This window comes from Petaurus breviceps, unplaced genomic scaffold, assembly GCF_028583685.1.
Source record: "Petaurus breviceps papuanus isolate PSGF00001 unplaced genomic scaffold, PetGlider_PUasm1.0 37, whole genome shotgun sequence".
In the NCBI taxonomy this organism is placed as follows: Eukaryota; Metazoa; Chordata; class Mammalia; order Diprotodontia; family Petauridae; genus Petaurus; species Petaurus breviceps.
This window is the reverse complement of record NW_027186296.1, coordinates 80868657-80896106: the sequence shown is the minus strand read 5'-3', so window position 1 is coordinate 80896106 and position 27450 is coordinate 80868657. Positions and strand designations below refer to the sequence as shown.

General features: G+C 38.9%; 1 protein-coding gene and 1 pseudogene across 1 annotated transcript in view; one reads left to right on the top strand and one right to left on the bottom strand.

Moving 5' to 3' along the window:
• Nucleotides 1-27450, bottom strand: part of SORCS3 (sortilin related VPS10 domain containing receptor 3) — a 719603-nt gene that overhangs the window by 129050 nt on the left and 563103 nt on the right. Inside the window, exons 8-9 of the mRNA XM_069098908.1 lie at nt 13474-13563; nt 888-1067 (exon numbers count right to left, since the gene is read on the bottom strand). Of these exons, the coding sequence (XP_068955009.1) occupies nt 888-1067; nt 13474-13563 (270 nt within the window). The remainder of the gene's footprint in view (nt 1-887; nt 1068-13473; nt 13564-27450) is intronic.
• LOC138168638 (AP-3 complex subunit sigma-1-like) lies at nt 7115-7948 on the top strand (annotated as a pseudogene).

Genomic DNA, 27450 nt, shown 5'->3' with positions numbered 1-27450 from the left:
GCTAGGCCAGATAACTAAGAAACACAATACCTCTGACATTAGTGTCTCTTATTTGAACAACTTATGGTGGGGGCATGTTAGCTAGAACTAGCCTCTGAAAATCCCAGAAAACTTCTTCATAAACATTATGATACTACAGAGCAATTATTCCGTCCCAAGAGCTTGGCCTTTCTCAACCAGGACATTCCCTTTCACTTGTACATTACAACATAATGCCTGGTGACTTTTAGAGAAGGAGAAGGGAATTAACGGATTTTTTTTTCATTTTCTCCACTTTCCATTTTTCATCTCTTTTTATGAACTGCCTCTCCCTCCATTTCCATCCATCTACCCCAGGGTAAGATTGTACCAAATTAAGTCAAGATCCCAACAGTTTCAGGCATGGAGCAGCCAACATGGTCCCCATTTCTATACAAGGTTACCTTGAGGATATCAGACACGTGCATGGCACTACTACCCAAGCCTAAGCCTCGAGGGAGAATCCTAAAGGACTTTTATCAGTCATAGTGTATGAATAGCCTAGGGTGCTAGATTTACTATCCAGCATTAATAAATAAATTCAATTTGCTATTTACAATTCCAGTATGAGTTCAAATCCTGACTCTACTATTTACTACCTGTGAGACCTTGGGCAAGTCTTTTACATTTCTTTTGGCCCCAATTTCCTATCATACAAGGAGACTGATCTCTACAGTTCCTTCTAATTCTAGATCCTATGAGATAATTTGAACCAGTCACTACCTCCTGCTTCAGGCAGATAAGTATATTCAATAACATTCAGAGACACCCTATGGGTGATAAAGAACCAGGCAATGACCACAATACCCTTTGTCCAGGTATCTCCTGGAATGGATAGATGATTCTAAAGAATCACCTTGGCCACATACCTCATATAGGTCAATGATGATATTGCCCTCTAAGCCCCGACTACTCTTCACATTCTCCAGGGCCAAGGTAAAGTAGACACCACGTGTGTCGGAGATGTAGAGGTTGTACGTATCATTTTGGTTCCACTCTTGAACGGCTGCAAACACCTGGTTCTCATCTGTGCTGATAATATGCATGTCCTGTTGAAAGAAGATGGAAGATCTGTTAACTTTGCAGTTCTCCATATCCATTCTCCTGCCCACCAGGACTCCGAGTAATTACCCTGCCTTAGGAAACAGTTCATAAGGAGCATGAGTTATAGGTGATGTTAAACAATTTCGTGTTAGAGTGAGGTTATAAATTATGAATGTCATGATTCCTTTCCCTTTCTTAATGACTATAGGATGGGTGACAGGGGCTTTGGTGGTTGTCATTTTCCAGGACTTTGCAGGATTCACACATATCCCTTTTTTATGCGTGAATGTTAATGTTACCACTAACACAAAGACAGCTTTGGGAAGGAGAACCACACATAGTGAAGACTGTACTCATTTCTTTGCCTTTTCCACACATACATGTCCAGTTATCCCCGTTAAAACACAAACATACAAACACATATATCCCTTTATTAAACAGTGATGACACTGCTGCATTAGGTACAACTAAGGGTAAACCTCTTAGAACAGGGGCTCTTAACCTTTTTTGTGTGTCATGAATCTCCTGGCAGTCTGGTGAAATCTATGAAACCCTTCTCAATAGAAGATTTATAAATGCATAACATCAATACATATGATTACAAAGAAAACTGATTATATTGAAATAATTATCAAAATATATTTTTGAAAGACGTTCTTGGACCCTAGATTAAGAAGCCATGTCTTAGATCATGTGTCAGGGAAGCTTACAATCCCAGCAGGACATGTGGACATGAGCAAGGAGGAGGCAGACATATCCTAAAAATGAAGCAGATGAAAAATGCAAAGCTATTAATAAAGCTACATTTCTTTCAAATATCCTGTAGTTCAGACTTTCCAGGCAATGCTTCAAATACATGTCAGAAGCAAACACATCTTAGGATGAGGTAGGAGAGGAGAACAACAATAATAGCTCACATCTAAATAGGGCTTCACTGCTTCTAAAATGCTTTTGCAACCATTATTTTGTTCATTCTTCACAATACACCACCGTGAGGTAGGTACCAAAGTTTTATTAGTCCCATTTTACAGATAAGAAGATTGAAGCTCAGAGAGAATAAGTAACTTGCCCCAAATCACACAGTTAGTTCTCAGAGGACTATGAACCAAGACCAGATTTTCTAATGTCAAGTTTAATGTTCTTTCTATGACATCATGCTGTCTATCTGAGATGGAGAGCACTGGTATTTGGAGGCAGGGCAATAGTAGAAAAATTGCGGGAGTCATAAAACAAAGCAAAATTAAATGTGACAAATAATAAATTCTTATGTGCTCAATATTTCCAAGGGGTTGGCTCTATGAATCATAAAGATTACAGATTCTGTGACTACTTTAAACCATTTTCACCACCCACGAGAGAGCCCGTAGATTTGAATCATGTACAAGAGGGTTTCTACGTATTGGAAGCCCTTTTTCCCTTCAATGGTTCATGTGCCACCATCTAGGTCAGGCTAAATTTGTCCAGTTATTAGTTCTTGCTCCCACCCTAAAATCACTTTGTATTTACTTTCAGTATGCAGCACCCCTCTTGGTCATTCCCTGAAATTGCACATATAGATTGGATTCCCTAAAAGACAACTACCCCAATTCAAATTATTTTAGCTCATTACCCATTTCCCTCCTTGCAATGTGTTTACATTCAAGTACCTGACCAGAGAAGACAATTAGTCTAGTGTGAAAGCATTTATTGGAGTAGCACAGTAAGAATATTTACATTACACTACTACTCTAAAAACCAAACCTAGTACACAGTAAACATACACACCTTTTATGGAAAGAATGAACAAGTATAAAAACAACACATGAAGAGATAACCTGGTGAATATATGTGGAGTGGAAACTTATTACTGGTGCTAGAGAGTTCTGATATCTTCTTGTAAGGTTCTTGACCTGCTCCTCATTGGACATGGATCTTTGCAAATAGCATCACTCTACTAGGTTACTCAGGCCTGCCCTCTACTGGGTTAGGTGTGCGGCTTTACTTCTCGACTGGAGTCTCTACCACCTCCAACTTCACTCTGCTATTTGGTCAGATAGCCTGGAACCCTGAACTTGAAAGAACAGAGTCCCCTAGACCACTGACTTCTACCCTTGGTCCTGTAGGCATCACTGAGGGGAACAATTATATGGAGAAGGGGCCCACCTTCCTGACCACAATCAACACTAACTATTGACCAACTGCCACTTACTGGCAGGTAATCCCAACAGTCCCGGGAGTGGCATCAGCCTGGGGAGATGAAGACTGACAATGGCTTGTAAAGGTGTTAGAATCATAGCCCCTGAAGACCCAGAAATTTCTTGCAATCCAAGTATTTGGCGTTATAAAATGGTTCAACATCAAAACCTCATGTTATTTTATCAGTGAAAATGACATTAAAGAAAAGATATTATCTTTTGTTTTGTTGCTGTATCCTAGCTTTCCATCTAACTTGTAACTCACATGTGTGTGTGTCTGTGCAGTTTCCCTCATTAGAATGTAAACTCCTTAAGAGCAGGAACTTTTTTATTCATCTATTCATCCATCCATCTATCCATGCATTCATTCTTTTCTTTCATAATATCATTTTGGTGTGGAGAATGGATTGGAAAGAAGATGCAGAGATACCACTTAGGAGAATATTGCTATAGTGTAGCCAAGAGGAAATGAGACCCTGAATACACAGGGTAGCTATATGAATGGAGAGATGGGAATACATGTAAGAGAAGTCATGTAAATAGACTCAACAAGACTTGGCAAATGAATGGATGTAAGGAATGACAAAGGAAGGAGGCAAGGATGACTACAATTGTGATCATGACCCTGGGTGACTGGATGGATGGTAGTGCCCTCAACAGAAAAATGGGATAAGAAAATAAGAGGGACTGGGTTTAGGGGTAGGGAAAAGATGAAGAAAGAACTGAATTATATAGAAATAGGTATTTGTGATATGGCAAGTTAGTGAACAACAGGTGCTATGATTAATGTACTAGAAATCCATTCAACTCAACTGAAGTCAAGGAAAAAAAGGGAAGTCAATCAACAATTATTTGAAAGAACTTGTCATAGCAGATACAATGCCTTCACAGTAGGATAAGGTGGCCTTGGCTAAGGTTTATATAGTAGGATTAGAAAAAAAGGGCAGATTTCATGAGTAGGATTAACCTATCTCCAAATCATATGACTGACTCCTCATCATTAAGAAATTACCTACTGGCTTTGAGAATTTCCAAGGAGAAATTCATTTGCAAGTGAGCAGACATACCAAGTGGAAAAATACTATTTTAAAATATAAATTTGGGCCCATTAACTCAATATTTTAAGTGGCTTTATTAATTTAAAAATTGAAAATAATTTCTTCCTCTGTGAATTTCAAGGTCTCCCCAGAAAGTAATGAGTACCTTAACCTAACATTGGTGGTACTGATGGTTGTCATAATTGCTGCTGCCACTATTTTTAAATCAAAAACCCAATAGATATGGAATCCCTTCAACATACACTCAACTTTTGGTGTAGAAAATGATTATTTTATGTTAAACAACATCCATACTTGTGACACAGTATTATCATGAACTATTCAAGAGTTCTTTAACTTTTTTGTGTCATGGACCCTTTTGGCAGTCTGGTGAAGTCTATGAGAGCCTTCTCAGAATTATTATTTGAACAAAATAAAGTCCATAGGACTGCAAAGGAAACTAGTTTTTTTGAAATATGTTATAAAATATTTAGTAAAAAAAGAATCCCTGGATATACTGCTTTCATCAATTCACCTTGCTGTACTATGTGTAGTCTGGATTATAAAATACCCTCTATGTCCCATGTAGCATGCTACACATGGGATAACAGAATCACAAATTTTATATTTGGAAAGAATCTCAGTAGCCATCTAGTCCCATCCATCCACAAACAACAATCCTTTTAAATACCTTTTAAAAAGCTTTTTACATGATTATCTATCTAGTGGTTATCCAGGGTTGGCTTGAAGACTTCTAGTAAGGGACAACCCGTTCCCTCCAGAGGCAGTTTATTACTCTTCTAGAAAGGTCTAACTGTTAGGAAGATTTCTCTCAACATTAAACCAAAGATGTCTTTCACACTTCAACTTGGGACTCTTAGTTCCACTTTCCAGGATCGAACAGAACTGAATTTAATCCCTTTTCCATATGACAATTCTTCAAATACTTGAAGGCATCTATCATGTTGCCTAAAAATCTTCACTTCTATAGATTGATTATCCTCAATTCCTTTAACCCTTTCAAATATTCTCAATAAAAATAGTTTAACATACTAATAACTAACATTTCTGTAGTGCTCTATGGTTTACAAAGCACTTTACAAGCATTATTTTATTTGAGTCTTACAACAATTCTATAAGTACTGTTATTATTCCCTATTTTACAGATAAGACAACGCTGACTGAGAGGAGTTAAGACACTTACACACAACTAGTAAATGTCTGAGGTAGAATTCAAACTCAGGTCTTCTTGATTACTGTCCTAGCGTTCTATCCACTCTGCCACACAGATGCCTATTTGCTCTCCTCTAGAATTCCATCAGCTTATCCACAACTTGTCTAAATTGTGGCACCCAGAACCAAATATACAGTACTGAATACATTCTCCTGACTGGATCTGATAAGGACAGAAGGTAGCGTGTCTTATTCTTGGAAGCAATCCCTTTATTAACGTAGCCTGAAATCACAAGAGCAATTTTAGCTTCAACTTCATGCTCCTGGTTTATATTAACCTTGAAATCCATTAAGACCTCGTGCATAAACATGTCTTACATTTGTGAAATCAATTTTTGCAATCAAACATAAGACTTTACATTTATTCTTCTTAAATAAGATATATCCCAGTGTTTTCCCACTGGTCTCCAAAGTTGGAACTGTGAAATCACCCTAAGGAAGTAGATATTTGTTTGAAAGGGATAGGTGATCAATGGATCAAAGAGAGGTGACATTCCACCTTCATCCCCTGAGCCAATCCTGGCCTTACAGGATACAACTGTATCATTCCTTTTCTCTAGGTCACTTTCTGCAGCTGGTCTTCAGAGGCTGCACTCCTTAAGGCAGATATAACCTACCATGACCCAGGCATCCACAGAAGCTAGGCAGGCAACAAATTTCCACCATCTCTTTCCCCAATGTCTTAACACCCGGATCACCCTTACTACTGCAGCATAATCTCTATCTCAAGATAATGGCCAATGGGCAAGGTCCCACTCTTAAAACATTTTTTTTCATTTCTAATAGGAAAGAATGAGTAGAAAAGTATGAGCAGCCATAGATGGATTATTATTGCATAACTTTTCACCAAATCTCAACCTTTTTCTCTTCTTCTAAACTTTCCCATTTCTATAGCTGGCACCCCCAACCTTCAGATTTCCTTATCTTGTATCTATGTTTAAGAAAACTGATGTATGTAGACAAAATTATATTGATCTTTTTTCTTTTATTATTTTCAACTAACAATAATCTTTTTTCTCTCCTTCCTATCTTTTCCTACTTAAAAAAGAGAAAGGAAGAAATAAAAGGAAGGAAGGAAGAAAACAAGGAAGAGAAAGAGAAAGAGAAAAATGAAGGAAGAAAAGAAGGTAGGAAAAAGAAAGGAAGCCAATCATAACAAGTATCTATAGTCAAGCAAAACAAATTCTTACATTGACCACATTCAAAAAACTGTCTTATTCTGCATCTTCAGTTCTGTCCTGGACTTGCTGTGTTTGAGATGTCTATAAGATATCCAGTTTGAGATGTCTAAGAGGGCTTTGATGATACATGACTAGCTCAGGAGACAAACTAAGTATTGAATAAAGCTATATTTCTTTAAAAAAATAATTTCCCAATACCCTGGCTCTTTGCTTTGTTGGAAAAAAAAAGCAACTGATAACAGACTGGATTTCCATTCTTTGCTAGTATGATTTTAAAATTTCCGGAGTCCCTCCCCTCCCTCTCCTGGAGCCCAACTAAGCATAAGAGGAGGGTGAGGCTGGCTCCAGTGCTAGCCTCCAAGGAGCCACCACCAATCTGTTCATACCCTTTCTCCTGCTAAGCACTCCCCCTTCCTGGGGCTCTACCATGATCAAGGCTATTATCTTCATCTTCAACAATCAAGTGAAACTCCAGCTCTCCAAGTTTTACCAACCCTATAGTGAAGATTTTGTTCAGTCATTTACAATCATGTTCTACTCTTCATGACCCCATTTGAGGTTTTCTTGGCATAGATACTGGAGTGGTTTGCCATTTCCTTCTCCACCTCATTTTTGCATGTGAGTAAACTGAGGCAAAGAGGGTGAAGTGACTTGCCCAGGGTCACACAGTTAGCAAGTGTCTCAGGCCAGATTTGAACTCAGGAAAAGGAGTCTTCATGACTCTAGGTCCAGTACTCTATCCACTATGCCACCTAGCATAGTAAAGATATACAGCAACAAGTCATCAGGGAAACTTTCCATTTGGTGTCTAAATGAGATGAAAATACGTGTAATTTCCTAGAAGGAGACTTGCTAATAGGTGACTCTGACGGCAAACTGATTTATAGACATTATGCCACATTCTACTTTGTCTTCTTTGTAGATTCTTCAGAAAGTGAACTTGGCATTTAAGACCTAATACAAGTATTCATGGAGACTATAGACAAGTGTTATGAAAATGTCTATGAACTGAATCTAATTTTCCATGTAAATAAGGTCCACAATATTCTGGCAGAAATGGTGATGGGGCAATGGTTTTGGAAAACAACATGAGTGAAATTGCTACTCAAATTGATGTGCAAAATAAACTGGAGGAATCTGAGTCTGGCTTAGTCCAGCCTGTGTAGTATCCATTGTGAGGAATATTAATCTTCCTGAGATCACAAGAAATAATAACATCGGTAACATTAGCATAAAAGTGCCCTATCTGCCCACTTTTTAAAAAAGGCTACTCTCAAGTAAAATCCAGGAGGGGAAAAGTAATCTAAGTTTACCATGCAATTGTTTACATGAAAAAGAGAGAGTCGACTTTTACTATTGGGTTGATTTAAGAAAAGATATTGTATAGAATCGTACATTGAAGGAAAGGATTATTTTTCTCTTATAGTAATAACTAATTATTGAATTAGGACCAAGATTTTTCCCCTCTTCTTCTTCCTCATACAGAATCAATCAGGAAATCTTTCTCAAAGACTTATCCAGTCAGGATGGCTGAGATCTAATCAAAGACAGTAAAAGAAATTCTAATTTTAAGCTAATGGGTGTATTCCCGCTCACTGTGTTTGCTCAGAGTTCTGGGAAAGTGTGGATCCTCCCTTTTGTCACACAGAAACGGATCTGGGTTATCCAAGGCATATAGCCTCAAAAACCTCAAGTGGAATATAGCTCAGCAACCTCTCATCTTAATATTCATTTTCTCATTAATTATTAACCAAATAGAGTTGATTGCTACCCTCAGGAATATCTACTCATCTAAGAACATATAAACTGTGTGAGCCCACAACCATGAGGGCCCTTTGGCATTCTAGAGGGCCACTGAACTCCTTTTATTAATAAACCTGCTGGCATTATTAATAAAACGATCAAATTACCCAGAAACTATGTCTCTCCAATTTCTTAAAGACCATAGCATAAAATCAGTTTATTAAGATGAATATTGTTTTTGTCTTACTCCGTGATTTTTAAGACAATGGGTAGTTCTGTGTTATTTTTTTTCCTAAATTACATTCCTATGACATCATCTTGGTTACAATAGTATTTTGAAAATGTATTTAAGGTATTTTTTTATTATGTACAAACCAAAATATTGAGGCATTTTGTATTTTTCATGGAATTCTATGAGTGCAGCATCATTCCTTAACTCTTACTGCCATTTGTCATGATTATTTAAAAACTACATCTATGTTGCACAAAAGTATTCTGTTCTTTTCTAGAAAAAAAAAACCTCTAAATTAAGTAGAAAAAAAATTAAAACTCTCAGGGAAGAATTTTATTTTTCACTTTTAATTCAATAAGCCAATTGCCTTGAAGACACAAGAGGATAAAGGAAAATCTGATGAAGGCCTCAGGTCATGCTGAGACCTAGGCCATGCTCAAGGCCAAGCTAAAACATGAGCTTTATTTGAACTACTTGAAAGAAAGGTGATGTATTGATTCAAGTTATTGTTTTTGCTTTCCTGAGTATGATCTTTCCTTGGATAGTTTCCTATTCTTCCCTCAGGCATATGGTTTGTTTGGCCATCACGGAGTAGAATGAGCAAACAGCGCCCTGGGCTGGTGTCTGCCTGCATTCTGTATTGAGTTCAGCCCATTACTGATGCTTCCCTCCAGGGTACCAGTAGTTTTTACTTAGTGTTGTGATGTTCATTTCAAGTCAGTACAAAGACACCCCAAAGCTCAAGCACCACCCCCACCCCCAGAAGGCAGATTCAGCTGAGATCACAGAATCATGGAATCAAAGCAAATTAAAGCCGGAAGGGACCTTAGGCATCCACTGATTCAATGCTCTCAATTCATACAGAAGGAAAATGAGGCCCAGGGAGGTGAGGTGACCTGCCCAAGGCCACGTAGTGAATTTATAGCAGAGCCAAGTATAGAATCAGCCAGGTCTCTAGACCTTTGGTGCTCTGTCCCAATAATTAAATTTACCTTGTTTAGGTATATGGGAAAGGATTGTAAGTGTAGTCTTACAATCTAAGATGCGATGCTTTTATGCTGTGTTGTCTTTTTATTGAAAAAAAAAATTAAAGAAGAAAGATCACACCAGGCCCTTACAATGACAACTTGATACAAAGCCATATCCCTTTCTAAGCAACAGAATGAGCCAGCCGGACAGCTACCTGTCCTGGTGATGATTGCCTGTGATAACACAGGCTAATAAAGGGGATCAATAAGCAGACAGTGATTTTTCCCAGCAGCCGTCATGTTAATCAGAAACAGCTTTTGATGTAGCTCTGAAAATGGGCCTAGCAGACAGTGCTGCTAGAGAATAAATTGCTACGGGTTGCTGGTCCTTAATGGACTGGCCCAATGTTGTGATCAATTCTGAAACATGATTTGTATCTTCCCTGTCCTCTACCATTCCCCTCACCTCAAACCACAGCTCAGATCTAGGTAGGGAATGAATATGCTCCTCATTAAAAGTAAAACAAATAAGATTAAAATCAAATTTCAAATCCCCCTCATAGATACCATATTAGCACAATGTTTTAGTTTAGAGAAACTTAGTAGGCCCATTTCCCCCAAGAAAATATATGGAGACCCTCAGGATCTGGTGAAAAGCCCCTCTTTGTTTCTCCTTATTTCTCCTATAAAGGACATTTTTGGCTCTTGCAATAAACAGATAAAGTTCAAATCCTATCTCAGACACTTACTAGCTGTATAATTCTGAACAGGTCTCAACCTCTCTGTGTCCCAATTTCTTCATTTATAGAATAAAAAGGTTAGACTCAATAGTCTAAAGGTTCTTTTCAAGCATAAATCTAGGATCCTACTGAATTTTTTCCCCCTTGGTTAATAAAATTGTAAAAATTTAGAGTTTCAAAGTATCACGAAAATAATTTAGTTCAACTCTCTCATTCTATAAATGAAGATATCAAAGCCCAGACAGGAGGAATAACTTGCCTAAGGTCCTAAACACGACTGGCAGAAGTAGGAACCCAGGATGCTCAACTCTCATCAACTTATGTCTCATTCTCCAATTTGTGACTCACACCCCCAAGCAGCCCTAGCTTGGTTTCAGGTCTGTCCAGAGACTACCTCAGACTTTAATATCCTATAAGTGAGGAGATTAAATGCAGTCTGTGCTCATTATTATGTTACAGAATCCCAGAGCAATAGACCATTAGAGATGGAAGGCATAGTAGAGTTCCCTGAACCTTTAATTTTGGAAGAGAAAGATTAAGTGATTTGCCCCAAGGTCAAAAGTGAGCTGGGACTTGCTCAAGTACCTTTTCCATAACACTATACTTTACTCTAAGATCTGTCTCTTCCTAGGTACTAATGTTTACTGGGAAACTATTAGTTTAAGTATGTTAAATGAACATCTGGAAAAGAGAGCAATGAACACAAAAGGCCATCATGACTCCATCAAGAATAAGTCATGGCGGACTGATGTTATTTCCATTTTTGACTAAACTTGTATAACTGGCCTAGATTTTTGCAAAACATTGGATAAATGACATACTCTTCTTGTGTAAAATAAGGAGAGATGGAGACTAGATGATAACAGAAGTAAATGGATTCAAAACTAGTCAAATGACTGGACTCAAAGGGTGCCTAGTATCAGTTTGGCAGGAATTCTCTAGTGGCATGTTCCAGGGGTCTCTGCTTGGCCTTGTGATCATTAGCATTTCATCAATCACTTGGACAAGAACATAGATGGCATGTGTATCAAACTGAAGATAGAATAAAGTTGGGAAGGACATCTGATACAATCTATGACAGATTCCTTGTAAGGAAAGCCATGGAAAATCTGGACAGCATACTAAAAAGCAGAGATATCACCTTCCTGACAAAGGTCTGTATAATTAAAGATATAGTTTTTCCAGTAGCAATGTATGGTTGAGGGTTGGGCTATAAAGGAAAGCTGAGCACTGTAGAATCAATACTTTTGAATTGTGGTGCTGGAGAAGCCTTTTGAGAAGCCCTTGGACATCAAGGAGTCAATCAATCAATACTTAAAGAAACTAATTTCATATATTCATTGGTAGGTAAAATACTGAAGCTGAAGCTTTAATATTTTGGCCACATAATGAGAAGATGGGACTCGCTGGAAAAGACCATGATGTTGGGAAAGATTGAAGGCAAAAGGAAAAGGGTATGGCAGAGGATGAAATGCATAGACAGTGTCATGAAACAATGAACATGAACTTGACAGATTTCAAGAAATAGTGGCAGACAGAAGAGTCAGGTGTTCTATGGTCCATTGGGTCACAAAAAGTTGGACACAACTGAATGACAACTATGGATTCCAAAAAGATTTTGATAGGCTGGATGACTGGGCTGAATCTAATGAGATAAAATTTAATGAGAATACAGGTAGTCAAGACAGAGAAAGCATAGTTAGACAGCACTCTGGGTCTGAAGACAGATCAGGGGGTTGCAAACTCAATGTGAATGGAATATGTTGGCCATGAAAGTTAATGCAAACTAACAGAGACTCAGCTGCCAGGAATAAGAGGGAAACTCTGTCTGTAATCTACCCTTGTCAGACCACATCTAAAATATTTTTCTTAGTTATGGGTGCCACAAGACATGGATAAACTAAAGAGTGTAAAGAGGGGGACAATCAGAATGGTAAAGGGATGTTTAGTCCATGTCATATGAGGTTAAAGCCGCAGGCGTGCTTAGCCTCAAAGACAGCAGAAGCGGTTTTTGTCTACAAATACTTGAAAGGTTTTCACCTGGAAAAAGGATTAGATTCATTCCACCTGACCCAAGAAAACAGAACAGGGAGTAAGGAATTATAGTTTCAAAGAGATACATTTAGGCTTGTGGTAAGCAAAACTTCCTGAGAACTAGATCTGTCTCCAAGCGGAATGGGATGCCTCAGGAAGTTAAGGGAGCCCCTCATTGGAGGGCTTCAGGCAGAGGCCAGATAACCAGTTGTTGGGCATGTTATAGTGGGAATTGTACTAGGGATCCATTGAGATCTCTTTCAACTCTAAAATTTTGTAATTCTGAAAGGAGAGACAGGAGAAATGTACAACTATACCCCCCCCAAAAGGGCAAAAACATTAGAACATTAGTATTCCAGTATGGGCAGTACAGTCAAATTTCAATTGCCCACACTGACAAAGGAAAGGATAATCCAAAATACATTTACAATAGCTTTGAAACACAGCCAGAGAAACCGAAGCCCATCTCCGCAAATTTAAACATATGTACTCCTAGTTTTTTGCCTGATTATGTGACACTCCCAGCTGACTTTGGGTGTCAGCATAAGTTGGGAAAGAGGCTGTAGATTAGCCACAGACTGGATGCCTGAGAACTAGTTGTTAAAAGATTTTTTTTAATTGAAATCCAATGACTTTCCTTTCAAGAGTTTAGAGCAATTTCACATAGACAATCTAATGCCTCCATCCCAAGAATATCCCATCTTCATGTTGGAAAATTGAGGCCTAGAAAGGTTAAGCAAATTCCATAATGTTCATATTCAATGTTGAAGTAGGAACCTTGAGTAATGACTTCAAAGAAGGTGAACTTCCCACAAACATGAGCTACCTCCCCAGGAAAATCTAACCATTTAATATTTGTGTCACCAGGGGGTCATCAGGAAAAATTAAAGGCCTCTGACTGCATGTGGATTCTGAAAGATGAAAAGAAAGGACCTAAACAGAGAAAGTCAGGCAATCAAAATAAATCCTGTCTTAGATTAATACCATGGGACAAAATTTCCAACAGCTTAAAAAACAGTCCCATAAAAGCTGTTTTGTTTCATTTTTCTGAGAGAAAGAGAAAACTCACCTTTGGCAGGGAATACTTGGGCAGCTTGATCTGGGCAAAGGGTTCTCTTCTGTAGGACACATAGTAGCTGGCTCTTCCACCAGAAGTCACCTAGAGGAGAAAGCAAGATAAGACATTCAATCAATATTCAATATTGATTAAGTGCTTACTGCTTCCTGAGCACCATGCTAGGTGAGAAAGAATACAAATACAAATGAAATGATCCCTGCCCTCAGAGAGCTTACATTCTACTGGGGGAAACAACATATTCATCTCCAAGTATAGATAAAATATACCCAGAATCACAGAATTTGAAAATGGGAAATCTAAACCAAGAATACAAGGAATCTCCAGTGTAATAATACATCCAACAGTTGGTCACCAAGTCTCTGCTTGAAGACTTCCAAGGAAAGGAAACTGGCTACATGGTCTATCCCACTTTTGAGCAGTTCTAATTCTTAGGAAGGTTTTCCTGAGGCCAAGATTAAATTTGTCCCCTTGGAACCCATTGTTCTCAGATGGAAAGATTTGTTCCATAACAAGAATAGATCTTGCCCCTCCTACACATTCTATCTCTTCCAATACTTGAAGACAGCTATCATTCTCCTCTGCTAGTCCTATCTTCTTGGGGTTAAACATCCCCAATTCCTTATACTGCTCCACACATGACAGAGACTGAAGGCTCCTCAGCCTTTCTAGCTGATCACTTTGAACACCCTCTTGCTTTTCAATGTTTTTTTCTGAACCTGTAGTAACCAGAATGCCTACAATTACCCCCTTCCACATTGGGAATTTCCCCAGCACAGTTTCAATATATTGTAGGTCAGCATAAGAAATTAAATAGGAGTTTTGTGGAAACCAAGAATGACATGCAAAGGGCAGTAGACAACATAGAAAAAGTTTAGAAACTCAGAAATGCATAATATATATATATGGTATTGTATAATATCAATATATTTTATCTTTTAATACCATAATAATTTAGATTTCTTCTCTGGTACAAGAGGAGGATCAAAAATTTTGGGTGAATTTTCTAGATCATGGGGGTGCCATGCTCCTAGCCCCCATGATGTGGAAGAGAGAAATATAAATGATAATCTAATAGAGCATAGCATATTGGGACTTTGACCTTCCTATTCCTAGAAATTTTGCTTTTTTTTAATATGACCCAAGATTACATTAGATATTTTTTTGGTTGTCACATCATACTGTTGATATATAATGACCTTATAGTCCACTAAAATTCTCAGATCTTTTTCAAGACAAATTGCAATCAAGCTATACCTTCCCCATGTTATGCTTATAAAGTTTATTTTTTGCACCAAGACTTTACATTTATTTCTATTTAATTTCACCTTGTTAGATTCAACTCAGTGCTCGAAGCCTGTCAAGATCTTTTTTTGATCTCGATTCCTTTGTCTGATGTGTTAGTTATCCTTGCTAGCTTTCTATCAGTGGCAAATTTGACAAGTATGCCATGTATGCCTCATCTAAATCATTGATAAAAATGTGATATAGCACAGTTCCAAGTGCACATCCCCAGGGCATCCCAGGAGTTCTTCTGTCACATTGACATTGAGCCTCTAACATCTCTTTGAGTCTGACCATCCAACAAGTTCTCAAATCAATCTGACTGTAGTTTCACTCAAACCACATCTACTCATCTTTTCCATAAGAAGGGTATGAGATACTTTATCAGATGCTTTGCTAATGTCTAGGTAAACTACATCCAGAGCACTTCCTTCATCTACTAGTTTCATAATCCAGTCCAAAAAGGCCATGATATTAATCTAGGGTGACTCATTCTTCATGAATCCATGCTGGCTCTTTATATTCACTGCTTCCTTTCCTATCCCTACCTTCCTTTCCTTACCTACCATCTCTTTAATGATTCATTATAGACTTTTCTCCCTCCTCGAAGAATGGAAGTAAAGCTCACTCGGCTATAGTTTGTACACTCTGTCCTATTCCCCTTTTAGAAAATAAGGTCAGTTGTACCTCTCCAATCTTGTAATCTTTCTTCCACTTTCCAAAGTCTTTCAAATACTATTGGCAGATGCTCTGTAATCGCATTTGTTGATCCTTTCAGTAACAGAGGATATAGTTTATCTGGGCCAGGATAACTAAGCACTCACTGACTATTTTGTTTCTTATCTTGGTTATCATCTCCCTCTAATAGTGCTGTCACTTCCAGTGAAAACAAGCAAAATAAGAATTGATCAGCTTTGCTTTCTCTTGTGTCAGTTGTCACTGTCCTATCCATATCAAACTCATGTCCTTTTCCTTCATTGAGTCTCCTTTTCTCACAATATTGCTTTAAACTTTTTGTTTTTATCCCTAGTCCCCTTCCCCAGGCTCAACTTATTTTGAGTTTTAGCACTTTGGCACTAATTTTACGCTATTTTGTTCTTAAATCCTCTGTCTGTTACCTAGTCCTCCTTTCATCTTCTTAAGTCTACTGTACATAATGCATACAAAAGAAATTAAATGTAGGTACATATGGTAATCTTGAGGAGAAACATTAACAGCTGTGAAGATCAGAAAAGTCCTTATGTAGGAGGTGATGCTTGAGAAATGTTTGGAGATACTAGGAATTCTAATAGGTATGGGAGATAGCCCATGCAAAGAGAAAGTTATTGAGACATCATTTCATAGAATAGAAGAACTATAAGGGAACTCAGAAACCATCTAGTCTAATCCCTTCCTTTTATACCTATGTAAAATGGGGTCTGGAAGTTAAGTGGCAGCTCTTGAGTGGCAAAGATGTTTTTTTTTCCAAATTTTTAATTTATTTCTTTTTAGTTTTCAACATTCATTTCCACAAGATTTTGAGTTACAATTTTTCTCTCCCTGTCTTTCCCTGCCTCCCAGCCCAAAACAGCAAACCTACTTAATACCCCTTCCCCAGTCTGTTCTCTCTTATATCCTCCCCCTTCACCCCGCTAACTTTCTAGTAGGGCAAGATGGGTTTCTATACCCCAGTACCTGTATATATTATTTCCCAGTTGCATGTCATATTTTTCTTGGAGGCTTTTGATGCAGTTCTGACTTTGATGTCTTCCTCCTGCTCCACACCTTGATCCTTTTTGTCCCCCAAAAAGGATTCTATCATCTGTTTGGGCTTCCATTGCTTGCTCATATTGGCAGCCCATTACTTGACTTTTGAGCTCTTTACAACAGTAGAACTCTGCTTCCAGAATGAAGATAGCTATGTCCCAAATTGATGGGGTTTTTGCAGAGGCCAGAGCTATTAGATGGGCACCCTTTCTACAGCCCCCACATGCTCTGGCTCACTGTTCACACACCCTAGGACCACCACCCAAGACCTCGATCTGGATCCAAGTAGGTCCAAGCAAGAGTGATTACCCTCTGAATGGTCACTTGGTCACCCTACAATCTGCAGGCCAGGAGCTCTGGAAGCAGCCACAGGACAGCAGCTGCAGCCACCCTGCCTCCTCCACTTCTTGCTCCAGGGGCAGCAGCTGGACCTCTCTCCCACTGTTCCCAAAAAAGTTCCCCACTAACCTTTTACTTTGTCTTTGGCATTTGTGGATTGAGAAGTCTGAAAACCACTACAGCTGCTGGTGATCTACTCTCTGGAAGTCCGCTCTGGCTGGGGCTGGTCAGTTCCACCCTGGAGCTAAAACTGAAGGCTCAATTGAGTTGGGCTTGACTCCCAGTGAGCTGTGACGGACCCCCTTCCTACCAGCCTGCAGGGCTTCCTTCACTTTGTTTCTCTCTATCACTTTGTGGGTTCTGTAGCTCTAAAGTTTGTTTAGAGTCATTTTTTACATGTATTAGAGGAGATGGAAGCTGGAGCCATGTGGAAGTCCTGTTTCTACTCCACCATGTTGGCTCCATCCCAAAGAGGTACTTTTTATTCCTCTATCCTGGACCCTTGAAACCTCTCAGAGTTATAAAGGGTTGTAATTCCTCACAATCAACCAGGTGTGGGATTGAGACTTCATTGTGGGGAACAGATTTTGTTGGCCCTTTGAGTGCTTCATCAAGATATTCAGTGGAAGGACATCTGCACCCTAGCCTACATACATCCCCTCTCATTCTTTGGTCTTTGAAATGTGTGTTACCCTTTTGATTGAGGGGCCACAGTGTTGTTAGAAGAAGCAAATCCTTGTAAATGATATTATTTATATGTTCTGGCAATTCCAAGCAGACTCTCTGAGGGTACTAATTACTCTGAACTTAAATTACTCTGATTTGTGCAAAATGAGTCTATTTGCTATTTTCAGATGAAAGCATAAGCAATTATTTACAAAAAATAAAAAGGCAGTTTTGTGATCAAATTGTCTGCTCAATTATGGGAAGATATCCAACAGTGCTAAAGGAGAATCATTATTCCATCTATGGTGTAGACCCATCGATCAAGCTCATCTTTATTGAACTTCTACTATGTGTCCCACATGGTGGGAGATACAAAGATTTATGAGACATGCTCCCTTATTATGCCATAGTTTGTACTGCCCTTATTTGAGGATGTTTATTTTCTCCCTTAAAAAGCTTTGAGTGCCTCAAAAGAGAGAATATGTATTATTTGTCTTGTATCATCAACAGTACTGAGCATGGCAGATATTTAATAAATGTTTGTTGAGTTTGAATTCCCTACCATTCATCCACATAAGAACCCAACAGCAAAGTGAGAAATGTAACTGTTGATCACCATAAGTAAAGGTTGAATCTTTTACTAAATGATCTTGCTCTGAACCAAGAATTACCAGATAGGAGATTCTGGCCTTCTCCTACCTACTGTATGGAGGTAACAAACTTTAGAACCCAGGATCTGAGGGAATCAAAGAGGAGAGGTTTCTGCCAATCTTAGTTGGAGTTACTGTCCTTGCTGAACAAGCCCATTAGCAATCCTGCTGAAAGAACTGCAAAGCTCTAAACTGAAGAGAATACAGTAACACACAGTTGAACCAGAGGCTAAAGGTGGTAAAGACTGCAGTTGCCCCTAAAGGAACCAGTCCAGGGAGTATAGCAGACTGATCCAGCCAACAGATGCATCATGACCTATGAAAATCCAGTGACCAAGCAATCTACTTGGCCCACTTTGGCAGCAGTAGCTCAGTGGTCAAGCAACTTGACATTTCAGACAAGGAGTGGTCAACCCCAGTGAAGAGTCAGATCTACAGTCAAGTGACCTGCCTGACCTAGCCTAACTGTGGATTTTTCTGTTGAGCTGAGACATCTTGTACTACAAAGAGGCAGTTCAGCTGAGCAGCAGTGGAAAACCTTATCTATCATTCATGTCACATCCTGCAATGAACTGCATGAGAACCATCTAGATAAAGAAAGGATATTGGGGTAGCACAGCGAGTAAGAGCACCGGCTCCAGTGTCGAATAACCTGGGGATCAAATCCAGGCTCAGATACTTTGCACCACACCCAGAAATAATTGGCCATGTAACCTTGAGCAAGTTACTTAACCCCTATTGCTTAAAAAAAAAAAAAAAAAGGATATTGAAGCTCTGTGGTGCTGGAGCTGTGAGTTGTTTTGGACTTGTGTACCCCCTACACATGCGCTTCTCCACCACTGTACTGAAAGTTTATACCCATTCTTCCCTTCATGGACTCTGTGTACATATGTGAGAGATGACCTCCCACATTTACAGGGGAATATTTTGCAATTATTGGTCTTATTATGCCATTTCTGTAAATACCTTTTCTAAAAAGCTAATCAAATTGACTGGCTGATTGTTAAGGGGAAGAATAGTGGAAGCTCATATGCTAATGGTAATAGGAGGAAAACAGTCACTAGGGTTACCCCGATAGTTTTCAGAGTGGTAGTAGCCAGCCTCTGGCTACTACCTGCCACTGTCAGTGTGGTTTGGGAGAGGAAGCCCAGAAGGCTTCTTTAACATTACTTTTTTTAAAATTTGTGGTAAAAACTATTTAGAGAGGGATGGACAGAGGAAAGCCCAAATGAGTGTGAAGTCTCATTGGGAATAGAGGTGATCTTTTCCCCAGTGTATCTGACTTCTTTCCAATACAGATCATTGTAAAGGAAGGGAGGTTTTGTGATAGGGACATAAATATGATAGGACCCTGGGGTTAATAGTCAAAAACTAGATGAGGGTGTGAGGATGCAACTAAAAGGCCAGTGAAAGAGGTGTGGGGGCACTGTTCTCTGGACTCCCCCCCCTCCAAGAGAAATACGCCCTCTCCAGGGAGATAGCCTCTGGATATTACCACCCTGGGTAAAATCCCTGGCTGCTGCCCTGCCCTAGTCAAGGTTCTGAACATTTACTAAGAGCCCAGGAAGTAGTACAGAGAGTATGTCCTCTAGGAGTTCAGAGGAAGGAGAGGGCAGATACTGGGGTACTCCAACATCAGTTTTGCTTCTTTGGCTCCTTTGGATTCCTCTAACACTTATGTGAATACCCTTCAATGGGCACTTAACAAAAATGGCCTTGTATTGTTCATTATATTTTCATGTGTCCCTTCTATTTTCCCATTTCTACCAGCAGCTCTGGGAGGTCAAGGACCACATCTCTCAACATCTCTTTCTCCCCCAGCAAACCCATCCCAAGGCAAAGAGGAAAATAAATGGCTCAATAAATATTGGTTGATTGATAGTGTGACCTCATATGACTCTGACAAGTCTTGGGAGCTGTCTTTGATTTTTGAGCTTTATAATCCTGGAGAGTTGTGTCCAAGGTCAAGCTGGTTTTCATTTAAATGCTGGCTGATAATTCTTCTATGTACAGAATACACTGATTTCCTAAGTCATTATCTCTCCCCACTGAAATAAAAGCTCATTTTCTAGGGGGTCACCCCAGAGGGGGGAAAATGCAGAGGGAATTGGTAATATATTTATCCAGGGATCTGAACCAACTCTCTGAGGGCAGAGGATTGAAATGTCCCCCAGACTGTCTTTCATGCCACAATTACTAAACCCACACTAAATACTCCAAATTCTTTCTCTTACAAGTATATATGATCATAGAATAGCAGTTCTAGCACTCTCCAGAAATTTTGATCCACCTTTGAGACAACTGTTAAATTTCCTACCTACTTGCCTTGATCCAAGGAAATTGCAACTTATATACTGGGATAGAACTATCACCAAAATTTGAAGATAGAGCAACAAAGGCAGAAATCCAAGTTATTTACAAACTATTAAAAAAAAGACAAAAAAAGATATCAAAATAAGACAATGGAACTGTCCATTGCTGTGGACTAAATTAGGATACCATCCTCAGAAGATTCCCAAGGCACTTGTCAACTTTCTTTCCAAATGAAAAGATGAATTATTAAGAAAAGGGGAAAAGAGGCCTACTCTTAGAATGGAGTTTCTCTCTCTTCTTCACTTACTGCAGCATCCCAGGAATGTGGTCCAGCCCTGCAGATGGCCACTCTGTAGTCTATTGTCCCGACTCAGAAGGAAATTAATATTCACAGGAGAAGATAACATGTCACATTCATGGGAAATAGCAGGACAACAATAGCCAAAAGGCTGATTGCATTTAAACACTAGCTCTGGTCCCCATCAAATCTCCCTCTTACTCCTGGAAAGAGGCCAGATTTCCTCACTATGCCTGAAACTGGCTCCTGTCCATTGTGGCTGCCAGGAAGATGGAAAGTTTAATATCTCTATGGATAGAAGTTAATATCCCTATCAGAAAGGGGTCAGTACTTCTTACCATGAGAAACAGTACTAGAAAACCATCCCCTCAGGGTTACCTCTCAAACAATGAGGAAAGGAATAGTTCAGCTTCCTTCTGGAGACTCAGACTCCACTTGTGATTGTGAGTTGGGTGAATCTCAGGGGGCATTAAATAGTTAATAATCCTTATCAGCTTCTATCATCATTACATTGGAATTCACTAAGCCTCCTTCTGGCTTCTAGGGAAAACAATTTCAATAATACATCCTGAAACACTAGAGAATTTCAGTTCAGAGAATGTGAGGACAAGGGACTGGAAAATGAAAGCACAGGGATTTCAGGGACCTTCTATTGTTACCAGGCTCTGGCTAGCACACCACTGATTTCTCACATAGAAGTTACTGCATTTTTTCTTCTGAAACTAGCCATCAATATAAAAGTATGCCAAGGCATTTACTGCATCTTTGGTATTATTGTGCATATCTGGCAACTGCATTAGGAAAGAATAAAGTTTAGAGACTGCTAATCTATTTTGATGAACTTTTCCTTCCCCTAGAAGCAAACTCACTGCCATTGTAAATCCCAGAGATTATTACCACTTTTCCTTGCAGTGACACCTTTTATTTCATGTTTGATGAATATCATCCAATTATTTGCTCTAGGCTCATCCGTCATGCTCAACACAGAATTAGCTGGGTCTTTTCCTTTGCTAATGACTAGCTCGTTAATCTGATTTTCTGGACTTCCATTTTACAGGTTTAATTGGGCTCCTGGCCAGTGAAAATGATTCCTTTGGACAAATGTATTCGCCATTAAACACATCTGTCTCTTATGACTAGTTCCCTTCCTTGCTGTTTCCAAATACAACCTGACACAATCTTTACCCCCTCTGCTTCTTATTCTATCCTAGAGTTGTTTATAGAGGACTGGGAGAATCATTTCCTCAAAGTAGAATTTAAGGTCTTGAAGTCATTGCATTTGAGGGTATAAACATCTCAATCTGTGATTTGGAAACTGAGCCTACCAAAACCATCTCTTAGAGAAAATAATAAATTGCATCTAGTGTAGCAAGGACTCATTAAACATCTACCATAGATGCACAGTTCTGAAGTCTGCATTAGGGACACAAAGACAGAAATAAAACAATGTTTGACCACAAGGAGCTTATATTCTGGTGAGAAAACATAAATGAAGCAGGCAAGGTCAAAGTGACTTGGAATATTTAAGGAGGGATAGAGACCATCAACAACTAGAGTAATAAGGGAAGATTTGAAAACTAAAGGGCTAACTCTGACTTTTCAGTTTTTCTTGAGTCAAGATAAGTTTCAAACGCAATCTGGGAATTATAATTATATATAGATATAATCGCTATAGATAGCGATACTTTTCCAATTTCTCAATCTCAAGCAATGTTGTCTCTCCATTTCTAAGAAATAGAACCCATTCTTTCTAACTTCGTGATTCTCAGATAAGACAATCCTGGCTCCCACCTTATCACCCCACTCCAAAGGGATCTATATTTCTGTCTTCAGGGCCAGATTTTCAAGGGTACATTCCTGGGATGATGATATTGAAGAGCTGTTAAAATGGATACTTGTCCATGAGGAACTGGAATGAGGATGGACTCATTTCACACATGATCTGTCTCTTTCATAGGAAAAAGAGTCTAAAGCCTTATAGGAGGCGTTCCAAGTGGATGGCTGTGTCCAGTGGATTGTGAATAATTTCTCCAAGGAAAGTGAAATGACCTTTTTTGCCAGTATGCAGGAGCACCTTCTCACACAATCTCTGTATTGTTTTCCCCCTTCCACCAAAATGGAAGGGAACAACAATGCTATTATGTTCCACAATTAATTTTTCCTATTTCTTTGTTCATTAATTCTATTCACATTATTTAGAATGAATTCTGAAGGCATTAGGTCTCTCCCTCTCTAAACTTTCCCCTGACCTACATAATTTCTTCTATATCTCATTTCTCTTTTAAAGAACAATGAGCTAGTTTCCTAGTGAGCCAGGTCACAGTGGTTCAAGAATTATAAACAGGTCCCAAGTACACTGGTAAATTGCCACCAGAGTGAAGTTGCCACCAAGGTAGCCCTTGGAACAGCCAATGACAACTTTGGTCATTGTCTTGTCTTATTGGTTAAGGTATAATACTGGATGTTCAAAAAGATCTTATTGCATCACATCTTATCAAAGAGTAATATTTTCATCTGGGCTGTAAGTGATTTAAAATGTGTTTCATAAATGGACACCAGTTCATTTGATGTCATGTAGGTTATATGGCATTGATATAATGTACAATTATATCTGCCCATGTCTTTGAAGAGCACAATCTGTGTAATGTTGTATATTTTCTCTGAGCCTCTAGTGTAAGAGATTTTGCTTATAAAATTCTTTATTGGGCTCTAACCCATCAATCCCTATGTTACTCCACTATAGGATTTAGAGGTTATAGAGATATTAGATTTATCTGTTACTGAGAAAATACACTCTCTCTCTCTCTCTCTCTCTCTCTCTCTCTCCCCTCTCCTTTCTTCTCCTTTCTCTCCTCCCCATCTCCCCCCCCCCCCACCCCCCATCTCTGTCTCTGTGTCTCTCTGTCTTAGCAAAGATTATCTCTATCCACATTCATGTCTGCCCTAAGGATACTCGTAGACTTTAGCAACTGCCTGGTGGAAACACTGGTCTGATGGTGGGTCATAGCATATAGATTTAGAACTAGAAAAACCCTCAGAAGTGATTGAGAATCATCCCTTCTTTTACAGATAAAAAAAGAGTCCTAAAAAAGTTAAGTGACTTACCCAAGTTTATAAAGGTAGTGAATAGTGAAAATAGGATTTGAACCCTGGTCCTTTGACTCCCAAATCTTTTTTTTTTTTCATTTGCACCCATGGTGATTGAAAGAGCATAACCTCAAAGTGAAAAAATATTTTCAGTCCTAGCTCTGTTAAAAAAATAGAATGAAAAACAACAACTAAAACTAGCCATCCGACCAGGGATAAGTCATTTTGCTTCCTTAGGCTTATTACCTTATTTGTAAATTGGGGATAATAAAAAAAAGTAGTATGGTATAATTAATAGGATTCTGGATTTGGAATTAGGGAGACCTCAATTTGAATACTGATGACCACAGATACCAACTAGCTCTATAACTCTGGGCAAGTCACTTAACTTCTCTAGAGGTCATTTTCCTTATCTGCACAATGAGGGGATTGGAGCTGATGATCTCTAGTCTCCAGTCCAGCTCTCAATGCTCCAAACTCTGATGAGCCTACCTGGCAGATATATGATGGAAATCAAATAGGACCATGGAAAGAAAATGTTTTACAAATTCTGAAACACAAATACATTATTAGTCAAGCCCATAGCAATTTATTGTGTCTTCTATGTACCAGACACTGTGGTAATGTGTCTGTGACATACTCAGTCCTAACATTTTCAAAAGTCCAAGTACAGCCAGCAATACTGATGTGTCTAAATTAATTGCCCTGGCTCTCCATAGCATGTCATTTGCATTGCAGCTATGCGCAGACTATGCCACAGGACGACAAAAAGGATCATGAGAAGGTAGGGGAACAAAACAGGAAGTATACACGCAAAACAAAAGACAAAGAGTGACCAGAGCTGAGTTGAATAGAAGCTTCACCAAAACCTCTAGAGAAGAATGAATTTCATTGATATTTTAAGACACTTGCAAAAACCCAGAATGGGAAGGGTGAATAGAATCACTGATTTCCCAAAGAAACCAAAGCATTGGAATCTGAAACTTCAGATGGGCACATAGAAACATGAACTCCTGGGAATTCCAGACAATTTGCACTGGCAGGATCTATTCTTCACAAAGGAACCCCTGGAGCTTTCCTATCCATTCTCCTCCTTGACAACATTTTCTAAAGTTTATGATTAAATTAAGAAAATCATTAATATCTGTAAAAGTCCCAAATCCATTTTTCTGGCAGATCCCAATCATTACTTTCATTCCATCCTTCTTAGTTGTACTGTTAAGAATTCAATTTGAGAAATATCTAATCACCACACATATATATAGGACCCAGTGCAAGGTGCGATAAAAGATACAAAGATGATTAAGAATATTCCTCAGGAAGTTAATATTTGAGGAAAAGAAATAAGACAGGGGAACAAACAACTATACTATAAGGCACAATGCAATTAGTGTGCTCTCCAGGATTAGTGATCCTTCTTGATCTCAAGGCAGCCCTTGATACTGACATCTTCTCCTTGATAGTCTCTTCTCTCTAGATTTCTGTGACACAGTTCTCTCCTGGTTCTCCTCCTACCTCTCGAGCCTCTCCTCAGTCTCCTTTCCTGGATCTTCATCAAGATCACTCCCACTAGTTACTGGTGTCTCCTAACACTCTGTCCTGGGTCCTCTTCTCATCTCCCTCTATATAATTTCTTTTGGAGATTTCATCAGCTAACATGGATTCAATGACATCATCACTCTAACAGATAATTATCAGATCTTTTTTTATCTTGTCCTAACTTCTCACCTGACTTCTAGTCTCAATAGTTCCAACTGCTTTTAAAAATTTTGAACTGCATCTCTTGTAGACGTATTAAATTCACCCTGTATAAAACTGAACTCATTATCTTCTCCCTAAAATCGTCCCTTCTTCCAAATTTCCCTATTCTTGCTGAGGGCACCAACATTCTTCCAGTCACCCATCTTTACAAACTCAATATCATCCTCCTCTTCTCGCTTTCTCTCATTCCCCCATATCCAATCAATTGCCAAATCCTGTTGATTCTACCTTCTCACACCTTTGTCATATATCCCCTTCTTTCTTCTGATATTGCTGCCATCTTAAGACAGGCCCTTATCATACATGGACTATTGCCATAGCTTGCTCCTGGTTGGTCTCCCTGTCATAAATCTCTCCCCACTTCCAACCATCCTCCATTCAGCTATAAGAATGATTTTCCTAAAGCCATGTCTAACCATGTCATTCCCTTGCTCAATAAACTCCAGTGGCTTCCTATCCTATCACCTCCAAAATCAAATATAAAATCCTCTTTCTGGCATTCAAAACCATTCATAACCTGGCCCCTTTTCTACTTTTCCAGTCTTCATATCCCTCAAATGCCTTCATTTAAATGCTGATCTAGTGATACTGGCCTCCTTGCCATGCCTCAAATATAACACTCTGACTCCAGGCATTTTTATGGGGTATCCCCCAGACTCCTCTCTATCTCTGACTCCTCCTGGCCTCCCTGGATCCTTTCAAGTCTCAGCTAAAACACCACCTTCTGAAAGAAGTTTTCTCAGTCCTCAATTTTAGTGCCTTCCCTCTGAGATGATTTACAATTTATCCTGCAGGTGTCATGTTTATACATAGTTGTTTGAACACTGTCTGTCTTGCCCATTACACTGTGAACTGCTTGAAAATAGGGATAGTTTTAGGTATTTTGTTTGTTTTGTATTTGTTTGTCTCTTTATTTACCTTTCCTTATATTTCCAGGCCTTAGCACAGTGCCTGGAAAATAGTAGGTACTTAACAAATGCTTATTAACTTGATGTCACTTGATGGGTGGCTTTAGAGAAGGAAAAAAAATCATGACTAGTTTTTGAGATCTGAGAAGGCTTCATAGAACAGGTGGCATCTGGGGTAGACTTGGAAGGATTGGTCACATTCTGACAAGTGGAAATGGGATGTTGGAGGAGGACTCAGAGGGAGGAGAGAATATGAACAAATTATCAAGGACGTAGGTTTTTCAGATATTCATCTAGGACTCTTCTTACTACACTAGCAAAGAACCCTTGGGATTTCTGATCCTGTCCATTGTCTTCTACCTCTTTCAAGAGATTTTGCCAGCTACACCATACATTCAGGAAAGAAGTTAACAATTACTGCACTTCTTTTTAATAAGTGGACCCATTATTTCCCAGGAAAAAAAAGTTAAGAAAAAAATAAAATAAACCCACAAAACAAAACAAAAAATCCTTTGAATGAATAACCCTACTATACAAGAAATTCTGCTTCTAGAATGAAAATATGGGTTTTATAACAGAATTTGCCCCTGAATTTCTGTCCTAGAGACAGGTTTGAACAGTGTTTCCACACTGAAACTTCATTCCTTGAATTTCTGCAGCATTATGGAAACATAGGTTTGAGAGCTGCAAGGGACATCTAACCTAACTCACCTTCTTCACCACCACGCCCCCTTTTACAGAAGAAGAAACTGAGGTCTTCTGGGTCAAGTGACCTCTTTGTTTTGCTAAAATGAATTGCCTATATAGTAAGTAGCAGAGCCACAGTATTATTAATACTTGCTCTATTTCTGCCATGCTTTATCTATTAATTAATCAATCAAGTATTCAGTGAGTGCTACTCTAGAGCAATAAGCATAAT